The 11749-nt window shown below is 38.5% G+C and overlaps 5 protein-coding genes across 5 annotated transcripts; 4 read left to right on the plus strand and 1 right to left on the minus strand.

Annotated features, from left to right (window-relative positions):
* Positions 1-2822: 2822 nt before the first annotated feature.
* Positions 2823-3344, plus strand: GCK72_001175 (uncharacterized protein; the record flags this gene model as incomplete). The annotated part of the gene is made up of 2 exons (XM_003111173.2): positions 2823-3096; positions 3187-3344. 2 exons carry the CDS (start codon positions 2823-2825, stop codon positions 3342-3344), a joined length of 432 nt encoding a protein of 143 aa, XP_003111221.1.
* A 689-nt stretch (positions 3345-4033) lies between these two features.
* On the plus strand, positions 4034-5623 carry GCK72_001176 (uncharacterized protein; the record flags this gene model as incomplete). The annotated part of the gene is made up of 5 exons (XM_053722863.1): positions 4034-4134; positions 4321-4619; positions 4738-4820; positions 4869-5319; positions 5364-5623. The coding sequence occupies 5 exons, from the start codon at positions 4034-4036 to the stop codon at positions 5621-5623; spliced, it is 1194 nt and encodes a 397-aa protein (XP_053591508.1).
* Positions 5624-6200: 577 nt separating this feature from the next.
* GCK72_001177 (uncharacterized protein) lies at positions 6201-8108 on the plus strand (the record flags this gene model as incomplete). Its single annotated transcript, XM_003111270.2, has 4 exons — positions 6201-6279; positions 6328-6747; positions 6803-7356; positions 7716-8108. The coding sequence occupies 4 exons, from the start codon at positions 6201-6203 to the stop codon at positions 8106-8108; spliced, it is 1446 nt and encodes a 481-aa protein (XP_003111318.2).
* Positions 8109-8386: 278 nt separating this feature from the next.
* GCK72_001178 (uncharacterized protein) lies at positions 8387-8820 on the minus strand (the record flags this gene model as incomplete). The annotated part of the gene is made up of 2 exons (XM_003111288.2): positions 8387-8537; positions 8696-8820. 2 exons carry the CDS (start codon positions 8818-8820, stop codon positions 8387-8389), a joined length of 276 nt encoding a protein of 91 aa, XP_003111336.2.
* A 398-nt stretch (positions 8821-9218) lies between these two features.
* GCK72_001179 (uncharacterized protein) lies at positions 9219-11658 on the plus strand (the record flags this gene model as incomplete). The annotated part of the gene is made up of 7 exons (XM_003111271.2): positions 9219-9332; positions 9804-10141; positions 10188-10299; positions 10348-10429; positions 10479-11047; positions 11103-11238; positions 11339-11658. The coding sequence occupies 7 exons, from the start codon at positions 9219-9221 to the stop codon at positions 11656-11658; spliced, it is 1671 nt and encodes a 556-aa protein (XP_003111319.2).
* Positions 11659-11749: the final 91 nt, after the last annotated feature.

Genomic DNA, 11749 nt, shown 5'->3' on the forward strand with positions numbered 1-11749 from the left:
GTGAGGAGCTCTTCTTCTTTTTTCTTCTTCTTCTTTTGCTCTAAGAGCTGTGCATTTGTCCGTGCAAGAATAACTCATTCACTTGTGTGCATGTATGTGTTTGTGCTCCAACAAAAAAAGAAGTGGTGCTCTTTTTTTTCAGAGGAGCCGACTTGTTGGGAGTGTGTGTGTGGCTGCTCCGACTCGGCCGCGCGCAAAAATTGGAGAAAAACGAAGACGTGAGAAGGGGAGCTCAGCGCCGCCGCATCTCATCGATTCCTTTGGGAGAGGGATATGGAAACTCAGAGAGTGAGAGAATTAAAGAAAGACATCCATTACAGACACACAGACAGACGAGAGCACATGCATGGGTGTACCCCCTTTTCATTTCCACCCATTTTCATTCTTTTCGTGTTTGTGCTTGCTTCCTCTCTAAGCTTTTCTCTTTTTTTCGAAGTAGAAGAAGTCTTTTTCCCTCGACGCCGTCTTTTTTCTTTGGAGCCCCGCGGCGGCACGACGTCTTCGGACGGCAACGTCTTCTGAAGAAGACGCCATCGGACTGCGCCAAATCTTTCTTCCATTTTCTCTTTGATTTTTCTTTTCCTTTTTACTTTTTCGTTTAAAGTTTCGAGAAGAAAGAGGAATAAAAAGTTTGAAAATGCGAAGAATAATGGACGAGAAAAGAGTTTTGAACTCAACAACCGAAAATATCAAACTAAAAGCTTCTGCATAACGAAATATTCGGTGAATTTTTAGAGTTTGTCACAAGTTTCCATGTGTTACAGTTCTCAAAGTCAGAAGAAACGTTTCTGAATGTCCTAACATAACATTTCTATTTTTTTTTAAACAATTTTAGTTCACACTGGTGCCAAAAGGTGTAATGATATAATTCGCTTGAAGTTTTTTTTAAAGTTTTAAATTTTTGAAAAAGACTACGGTGACTGAAATAAAACATTTTTTCTCAGAAAACTTGGATATTGAGATAAATTGTATTTAACTTTAATTGACAAGTTCGACTACCGTATCCCTGTCTTTACGCTATGAATGAGGAAACACCTAAAATATTCTCTAAAACCCATCAAAAAAACCCTTTTGTCGCTGCTGTGACTGATTGGTTTCAATTCTTCTTTCAAAAAACTAATCCATAAATATTCTTTCTTTTTTGACACTTCATGCATGTGACACCTTCTGAACACCACATTTCTAATCATCATTTTCTCCAATTCAACCTCGAACCATTGCTCCAAAATGCAATACTCTTAGAGTGTCTTCCACTTTGACTTGAATCCAGGAGTCTAATATTTCAATCTGAAGATTCTCTCCTCTTATCCATTCTTCTCTCAAAAAACGTTCAAGTACTCCCTCTTCTAAACCTCCTTGAGCTCTTGAGCTTTCCATGTGACCAACTACGGTAGAGCGCAATTGCCTGAAGACTCCGCCTACTTTTTTGCATTCTTCTCGTCTCGCGAAGCCGCAACTCAATAAAGGCGCCAGGCATCCAGCTGTGAAGCTCTTCTACTCTCGCCGCTACACTTTTTCCAATAAAAAATTTCATAATACGATATTTCCAATCCTATTCATTTTGATTCTGAATCTTTAGAATCTATTCCAGTATACTAAATACTTCTTGATTCCAAAACTTTCCGAACATTTTCGAGTCCGCCTCAGAATGAGAAATGTCTCGAACATTTCGGAAACAACATAACAAAACTACGGGTCGGCTGAAAACGGCAAAAACAAATTTTTCTTTTTTTGGCGGCATGAGGGGGAGAATGTAGGAAAGGAGAAGAAGAAGAGAGGGAGGATGACTAAATTTTGACGGGTGTCGGTCTGAGTCTCTGAATTTTTGTCTCTTTTTGATGTATCCATGTGTTGTAGATGTGAGCGCAAAGCTGAGTTTTAGTTTATTTTTGGGGATGATGCACGTAGGCTTGAAGACTTTGAGTCTACAGAACTTGTAGAATATTGTTCCTGAAATTCAAAATGTGTTCGAATGCTTCGGTTTTGAGAAAGCTAGTTAAAACTTATCTTGTGAGCTCTAAATAGATATCTTGAAATGTAAAACTGCAAATTTGAAAGCAACATGCATAATAGAATACTAGGTTATTCATTGGTTGTTTAGTCTGCTCTAAATTTTAGTCCAAGGTCAAATTCTTAATTGGTTCAAGATCTCGAGGCCTCACAAGTTCGTTTTCCAAGCTGCGAGAATAACAACTTCCCATTTCAAACTTTGATATTCATGTCCATCTGTACATCCTAATATCCGAATGTCCACACAATCATTGTGTTTTCATTCGTCTGTTTCTTCTCCTTCTCCTTGTTATTTTCTTGTTTTTCTCACTCTTTTTTTCCGGAAATTGTTAAAACCTAACTGAGTCACACCTCCTTCTTCTTCTCCTCTCCTTCTCCTTTTTCTTCTTTTCACTCAGACTCCGCCCACTTAATCAAGGCTCAGTCTTTCTGAGAAAAGGAAGAAAAATGAGGGAGAGGGAAAGAGAGAAACGAGGTGTTTTGAAAAGCACACCAAAACCTTTTCATATTCACATACACACTCCCACACACACATTTTTTCTCGTTTTCTATCAATTTTTGGATGTGATCTAGGTATTTCAACGTTCGGATTGAAATTATGAAAGAGGGTAAAATGAAAGAGAAATCCGGAATACTGCGCCATCAACGCTTCTCTCTTTCTTTCTTGAGCATCGTCAATTTCTCGAGTTTATTTAATCCTCTCTTGAATTCCTCTTTGTGGACATACACCCGGACACCAACATAATCCCCTTCAAATCTTCCATTTTCAGTAGTCCCTTTTGAGTCTTTCTCACTCAAAAACTCGGATCATCATGGCTGGTTTCTTGATGAAACAAATGGTTGGAAACCAACTGAGCGAGGTCACCGGTGGACTCGGAATGAAAGATGACGGGGGTGAGAAGACTGAAGCTGGAGAGGATCCAGAAGTTGTGGCCGCTCGTTTGGAGCAAGAAGAGAGAAGAAAGGAGAAACATCGGAAGATGGAACAGGAGAGAGAGAAAATGCGTCAGGGAATTCGTGATAAGTACGCAATCAAAAAGAAGGAGGAGGGTGTTGCCATGGACTTCACCGAAGGACGTATTGGAGGTTCGTACAGATTTTATTGCAACAAACTTTCTGAAGAACTCTTGAAAACTTTTTCGTAATCTCCCAAACCCAAATTCTTCTTATTTCCAGGACCCCGTAAAACTCCAGAAGAAATCGCGGCTGAGATGAATGCCGAAGACGACAGCATCATCGGTCAACTTGGGCTCACGGAGCAAGTCGAAAAGGCCAAAACTATGGCGACCGGCGCCTTTGAAACTGTCAAAGGATTTTTCCCATTCGGAAAATAATTTTTCTTTCTCTTCTTCTTTTAATATAATTATCCACGAAACAAAAAACCTAAAACCCCGTCGTAGAACACTGAGCTCACTCGATTTTCCCAGTGTTAGAAATGTCTTTTCCTCTCTTCTGAATGCCAAATTAGTCTTATTCTTTTATTGCAAATGTACCGTCCATTTTCTGGGATTCCCCACTAAACCCCCTGTCTGAGATCTCTCGTTTTCACTTTTTCATTTTTCCGTATTCCCGATTTACCCCCTTCCTCTCGGTGACCCTAAAGCACCCCGATTAATTTATTGAATACATTTATTTTCTGTAGAAAAATGATTGGAACTTATAATAAACAAGTAATATGGGAAAACCTAGTGAATTTGAGAATGATTTCAACTTCTATTATGTTTTTATCGTGGTCTGCAACTTCGCTCTATCGTAATTTGGTCGATTTTTCCTTTGAAATCCCTCTGCGCACTTATCCGAGTGAAATACACGACCCATCAGTTAGTTAATGATTTTTCAGAATTTAATCACCAGAGCGTACTTGCAATGTTTTTCCATAACCATTAAAAAACAACATTTTTCCATTAAAACACCTCCAGAAAATTGAAAAACGGCAAACACGCTCTACCGGACACCACTTGGATGACCCCATTACACGCCAAGACGATAGATTTTATCAATTTTCGGTCTAATTCCAATAGAAATGTCTTCTGGAATTTTTGTAGTTTCTGAACAAAATTTAGAAAAATTGCGTGATTTTCTGGAAGTGGCGGAAACTTTGGAGGTCGACAGACTCTATGTGAGGTGAGATTTTTTCAAAATTTCTAGAAAAGGGCTCAATCTATGCTGAAAGAAACACAATTGTTGTATATTCGCTCAATCGACAAACTGGTGTTTGACGATTATCAATAGAGCGAACTTTCACATAGCTGTTGTGCGATTATTGTGATTTTGAAGTCATTCAAGTTCTGAAATTCAATAAAATTTTAGATTGGAACTGCCCCGAACTGATGAAATCATCTCAAAAATCTATCTTCTCTCTGCCAATAGTTGTCCGAGAACAGATGTGAGAATCTTGGTGAAATCTGAAAACCCAGAAGATTGTCTGCTGATTGGAGATGAAAAACCGGTGGAAAACACTGGAAAAGTCCCGAAAAAATACAAAAAAGTGGTGCTTGGAGGGACGTTCGACAGGCTTCACAATGGTCATAAAGTCCTCTTGAACAAGGCAATCGAGTTGGCATCTGAGGAGATTGTTGTTGGAGTTACGGATAAGGAAATGATTATCAGTGAGTTAAAGAATTCAGAGTTTTATTGTCAATCTTGATATTTGGAAGCGCCAAATTCTCTTGATCATATTTAGATAATCCATCCTACGATTTACAAACTACAAACTAAAAATTCCAGAGAAATCTCTATTCGAAATGATTGAACCAGTGGATTATCGTATGAAGAAAGTCATCGATTTCGTAGAGGACGTTTCTGGAGAAGTGAGTTTTCAGCCTCGACGATCTCTCTATCAAATACTAATATTTCAGGCAAAATGCACAACTGAACCGATCATCGATCCATTCGGCCCATCCACTCGAATTCCAGATCTTGAAGCAATTATAGTGTCACGTGAAACATTGAAAGGAGGGGATGCAGTGAATAAGAAGAGAAATGAAAATGGAATGACTCAATTGGATGTTATTGTTGTTGAATTAGTGGAAGGATCTGATGAGATTTTGAATGAAATCAAGATTTCATCGAGTTCGAAAAGACGAGAGGAACTGGGACGTCTTCTGAAACCGGTGGCAAATCAGAAGACCCCAGGAACTCCGTATTTTGTCAATTTAAATGGAGGAAGTGGATCAGGAATAGAACAAATCGAAGGGTATTTGAAGGAAAAAAATGGAATCGAAGTGGTGAATTGGGATGTTTTGGATTCAGATGAGAAAATGAAAGTGTTCGAGAATAACTCGAGAATCTCGAACATTAAAGTAATTGGTGAGTTGTATTTTGAGTTCGTTTAATTACTTGTTATTTTTCAGTTCTCACGTCATCCGCTCCTGTCGAGGCCGCCCAAATTTCTGAAATATGGACAATATTCGTTCCTGCATCTGAAGCCATTCGTAGAATAATCCAGAGAAATGAGATAACTGAGGAGGAAGCACAAAAGAAGTTATCATCTGAAATGCCAAACAAGGAGAGAATTGAGAGAAGCCACGTGGCTCTGTGCACACTCTGGAATGAAAAAGAGACAAGGAATCAGGTGGATAAAGCAGTTAGGGGGCTGATGAAGAGACTTTAGGAACTTATTCTGGTATTTTATTATTCGCGAGAAGGGTGAAATATTTATTGTGATTTATCTGGAATTCGCTTTTAATGAATAAATAATTTATGTGATAGTTTCATGTGCAGAACAGAGAACCATGCTACAGTACCCCAGAAACAAAAGTTCAAGGCTGGAGTGTTTTCTGCTACTGTGAAAAAAATAAAGTTTGGCCAAGGATTTTCAAAAAAAATTTTCGCGCCCAAAACACTTTAGTTCACAAATGCACTAAAGTGTTTTGGGCGCGAAAATTTTTTTTGAAAATCCTTGGCCAAACTTTATTTTTTTCACAGTACTCAGATTCTTTAAAATGAGTATTGTTAATTTTTTATTGATTTTTAATTACCTGAAATCCGCCTTTTCCTTTATGATTGCTATTGGGTTCGTATACATGCAGAATCAGAAATATCAGGTTTTTTTGCTAAACAAGGCGCAGTACGACGCTCCGATATTCCGCTAAATTTTTCGATTCTCATTTTTCCTTTTTTTTTCGAATCTTGCTGTCTTTTTAACGTTTCAATTGTAAATTCGTATTCAAAAAATTTAATTCTCAGAAATGGGTCTGTTAGACGATATCTCAAAGCTTACTACACCGGCAACTGAGCTACCGGACTTGGAAGACGATAATTTTGATGGTAAGTATTTTTTGTTGAAATTCTTCCTTGGAAATAACAGTTTTTCAGGCTCGTCACTTGTGAAACCAGGAGGAAATCGTTTGAAAGCTGCGAAAAACTTTAATTTCGAAGAAGGGAAGTATGCAGGAGCCGCTATTTCCCGAAAAGACATTTTCGGCGATATTTCCGAAATCTCTGGATTGAGAGGGAAGGACGATGATTCTGATGGATCAGAAGACGTCGATGACGAGGATATAGAAGATGAAGAAGATGCGAGTGACGTAGAAGAAGACGTTGAAGTAGATAAAACGAAGAATTTCGATGATTCCGATGACGAAGAAGAAGGTCAAGACTCGGAAGACGTGGAGGACGAAGAAGGAGATTCTGAAGATGGAGATGGAGAAGAAGAAGAAGACGAGGAAGAGGAAGAATCCAACTTGAAAATGACAACTCTGTCATTGAAAGACGACTCTAATAAAGCAGATAAAGGTAACAAAATTTCAGAAAATCTCTCAATTCGAGAAAGAAATTTTCTTTTTTCCAGCTACAAGTGTCCTTCATCAACGTCAAGTATGGGACGATTTGACCTACTCAAACATTCGAATTCATGCCCTTCTCAACACTATGAATCAAATGCCACGTGGTGATGCTCGCAAAAATTTACTCAAAAATTGTGATGAAACAACTCACAAATCACTGGAGGCAGCAATGGAAAACATGGCGAAACTGCGTGATTTAATGAGAAAGGCTTCGGGATTTTTCGAAGAAAAGAATGGTGAGGACAGTGATGACGAAGAGATTCCAAGCGATGAGGAGATTCTGAGCGATTCTGGAGGGGAAGAAGATGGAGATGATGGCCTAGGTGATTCTGGAGATGAAGATGACGGAAAAAACCAGAAAAAGAAGAATTCCGAAACTGGAACCAGCTTGAAGACGCTGAAGAAGAATCTGGAGACTCTGGACACGTCGACAGACAAGTTTCGTGGGGCAACGATCACAAAATGGTACAATCGAACCAAGATTCTCAACTCCAAATCAATGAATAATACAGACTTTTCGGTATTCGAAAAAGGAAGTATTCTTGGACAGATTAATAAGGTAAGCACAACCGAAATCTAAAAGAGACGACGAGTCTGTCTTTTTTAAAATACTTCTTCGAAATTAGTAAACTAAATTTTTTAAAAACACGGAAAACATTCAATTTCTGTAAGGTTAATCCTCTGTACTAATTTTCAGTATAAAAGTTTCCCCTGCTGTCAAATAATGTCCTGCAGCTATACACTATATGCCCAGATATAAAAGTCATCATACATCTCGAGCTCATATTAATCTTGATGAGTATAATCCTCTTTAGAAAAAATAATATTTTCCCGCATTCTCTGAAAATAGACTCGTTACTCAAAAAAAGATAAACTTTGCCCATTTCTCATATCCTTAATTAACTTCATTATTTTTAGGTTCTCGCTGATGAAGACAAACTTCTGAAAAAGGTACGAACCAATCGAAGCGGAAAATCACGCATCGGAGCCTCACCAGATGACGTCGCTAGTCACGACAACGAGATTTTCGACGACTCCGATTTCTATCAACTTCTTCTGAAGCAAATGTTGGAATCCCGGAATCAGAATCAAAATTCACAAGATGGAGCAGACATGACACGTAGCTACATGGAGTTGCAGAGCATGTTTAATAACAAGAAAAAGAGAGATGTCAGCCAATTATCATCTAAAGATCGACGTCTAAAATATGAACCAATTGCCAAATTGATCAATTTCTATCCATCGAAACCTGCTGTTGCCACGTGGACTCATGAGAGCCGAAATGAGCTTTTCAAGTCACTGTTCTCCTGAATATTTTAATTTTTTCAGATGTTTCTTTTGACATTTTTGTTGTCTGTTTATTGTTATTCTCATTATTATTATTAATATATCACAATTGTTGATTTTTTTTTGGAAAAAAAAGTTTTGGTATTTTGGACCTTGAATTAAAATCGTAATTTCGAAACGAGACAAACGGGGATTCTGGAGAGAGAAAGGGAGAGCGATTAGAGTCGAGTGGTGCCCGTAAATTTGGGATGCGAGAGATGATTTGATGGAGGGAAAAGAGAGAAAAAGCGAAAAAAAAACAATTATGGAAGAACACGATCACGATAGACGTAGTTGCACACTTCACCGTTGAGCTTCTTTGTGCAAGTTGGCCAGAAAATGCAGCTGTCTGGATCTGAGTAGCAGATGAGGGCGAGAGCGATGAAGAAGATTCCAGAACATATGTGACATGGTCTGGAATAAGAGCATTGTTGACTAGATTTGATTTTATAATGTTACAATCGGGCTAAATCTTGTAGAACCCGGAAAGCTCTACGAAGAACTCGTCTTTTGAAAATCTCAGCTGACCGACTCGAAGAATATACAATTTTTGATAACATCTTATCACTTACCGTCTTTCAAGGAAGAAACCGACGATATAGAACCACATAAACAGCGCCTGTTCCACTAGGAAGATTGGATGAATCCAGTGCTTCGGAATCAGAAGCACCGGTATCAGCCATTGGAGGCAGTACATTTTACTGGCTGAAAACGGAATTTTAAAATCAAAACAGAAGGAGCAAGAGCAAATTAGAGTAAAAGTATAGAAAGTTGAGTAAAGCACAAAACGAATCCACAGTATCTTACGGAAGGAACCCATGAAAAATGAGAAAATGCAAGGAAAAAATTTCTGAGATTCCCTGTGCAGTCTGGCGTGGCCGTGTTTGCGTATAAAGCCGTAGAGCTCACGACACTTCTTTCCACGATGTTCTGGCTGAAATCGTTCCAAAATTCGGTGACTTTTCTAATGATAAATCATCTATTTCTCAGCTGAATTGCTCATGTCTTGCTCTATCTGAATACACGCTTACAAGATGTTTACGACATTTGACTTAAGTGCTAATAAAGAGTTGAAAACAAGCATTGTTTTCAGGTATGATCAGCGCAATAGAGAGAAAATGTGAAAGATTGAGATTTGGATCACTCTTCCCAGATATTTTGAACGAGGATCGATTGGTCGATTCATTGGAATGCTTTCAGACTCTTGAAGTGGGTAACTCATGAGAAAATTGGATTTAAAAATAGTTCAAAAACGTTTCACCTGCAACAAAATCGTTAGTTTCTAAATTCAAGTTTCGAATGAAAGAAATAGAAAAAAGCGAGAAAGTTCTTTGTGTTGAAAATGATACAAAACATGCAACTTCTGAATCTTCTATCAAAGGAAGCTTCAGAAAGCGAAACAAAAAGCAGTAGTGAAAAGTAGAAGAAATAGTAGGTTTCGAAGCTATTTATACAATGTCCTCAGCGTCATAATCTTAATCTATGGGTAGGATTAGAGTTGGGGGAAATAAAGGAATACATGGGCGTGATCAGAAAGTGGGCGGAGTCTATTCTGTAGGATCTGCAGGAGTCATAAAAGGTGTTCGATGAAATCAACATGTTAACGTAAGCATTACTTCAAGTCAACGCCAGAAAGCTATACAAGTATTAAATTTATACACAACTTTATTAAATTTTCAGGGACATTCTGGTTGTGTAAATACTCTTCGTTGGAACAAAACGGGTACAATTCTTGCCTCAGGATCAGATGATCGAACAGTAAAACTGTGGAGAGCCGGTGAAGAAAAACACAGTTTGGATACGGGACACGAGGGAAATGTGTTCGCTGTAGAATTTCTGCCTAGTTCAGATGATAGAAAATTGGTAACGGGTGCGGCTGATCACGTGGTTTTTTTGCATGATATTGAGACAAATACGAATAGAAAATGGGAAGTTGAAGGAAGAGTAAAACGAATTTGTACACTTGAACATGATCCAACACTTTGGTGGGCGGCTGTAGAGGATCCAAAAGGAGTTCAGTAAGTAGTTTTTACAAGTTGTTTTAGAATTATATTCATTTTACAGTCAATTCGATACTCGTCTCGAAGAGCCAGAAGCTATAATTCAAGGACCAGAGACAAATGGAGAAGTGAGAGATGTAAAGTCTGTGGCAGTTTCTGAGGCTAAGCCTCATTTGGTTAGATTCTTAAAATTCGTCGAATAAATGAATGTTTTCTTTTTTCAGATTGTTGTAGGATTTGATGAAACCGCGGTTCGTCTCTACGACCGTCGCAATTTTGAAGCACCAGTTTTAACTTTTAACCCTTGTGAGTTTTAGTGCATATGTGATTTAGAGAAATCTATATTAAACTTCAGTGTATACCAGTCCACTCGACTATCATGCAACCCACGTGGCATTCAACAAAGAAGGAACAGAAGTAGTCGTAAATCATGGATGTGGTGGTGGTGTCTACGTCTTCTCAGTGAATTCATCAGAAGATCCGAAAGTGATGGAACGATTTCATGCTGTTCTTGATCAACCAAGAGAACCAGTCATTTCTTCACAAGCACTTCCACACGCAGACCTTCGAGAAATCGGTTCCTCAGCGATTCGTGGAAAACAATTTAATCAAGCAATCGATTACTACTCCGATCTCATTCATCGCAATGATCCAGAGCGTGCATTCAGAAGTGTATGCCATTCGAATCGTGCCACTGCGATGCTTCTTCGTCGTCATCGTGGTGACACATATGCATGCATCAGAGATTGTGTGAAAGCACTTGAAATTCATCGTGGAAATTCAAAAGCATTGTTCCGTTTGGTCAAAAGTTTCACTACAATGGAAGAAGCTGATTTGGCTAGAAAGTGTATTCAAAAATTCAAAGAGTGGTTTCCGGGTGATAAGAGTGGAATGATGACCAAGATGGAGAATGAAGTTAACCAGGTTGATAGATTATTTTTGAGGCACATCCGGAAATGTGATAGTTTGGTTGTTTCAGATTACCAATGGTGAAAATCATGAAACAGAACCCGTTGAAGGTACCGTTGACTACCAGCAGAGATTCTGTGGAAGCACAAATCATCAAACGGATATTAAAGAGGCGAATTTCTTTGGATCGAGAGATCAGTATATTGGTAAGTACAGAGGTTATTTGCTCTGAACGTTTGACTCTAAAAAAAAAGAAGTTTTTGAGTGAAAGTAACTTTTTCAAATGTTAAAATCAGTTACTTTCAGTGGCCGGTTCCGATTGTGGTCACATGTACATTTGGAATCGTGACACTTCGAAACTTCAAGGAATCTGGAGAGCTGATGATCATATTCTGAATATTGTTCAACCTCATCCTAATCAATTCATGCTCGCCTCGTCTGGAATCGATGACGATATTGTCTTATGGCAACCACTTCTTGACAGATCAGATGATTATGAAAGTCGTCATATTAGTGATCCATTTGAGTTTATCGAGAAGAGACGAGAAGAAAGATTCGGTGCCGGATTCCAGCTTAGTCTTCTTCGTGATATTACAAGAAGAGAGGGTCAATGTGTTCAATCTTAATCTATTAATTATCTCTAATTCCCGATGATTCATTCTGTTCCAGTTCCTTCTAGATACATGTATATATGTTATAGTTCCCCCATAATGCGTT

Source organism: Caenorhabditis remanei, chromosome I, assembly GCF_010183535.1.
Source record: "Caenorhabditis remanei strain PX506 chromosome I, whole genome shotgun sequence".
NCBI lineage: Eukaryota > Metazoa > Nematoda > Chromadorea > Rhabditida > Rhabditidae > Caenorhabditis > Caenorhabditis remanei.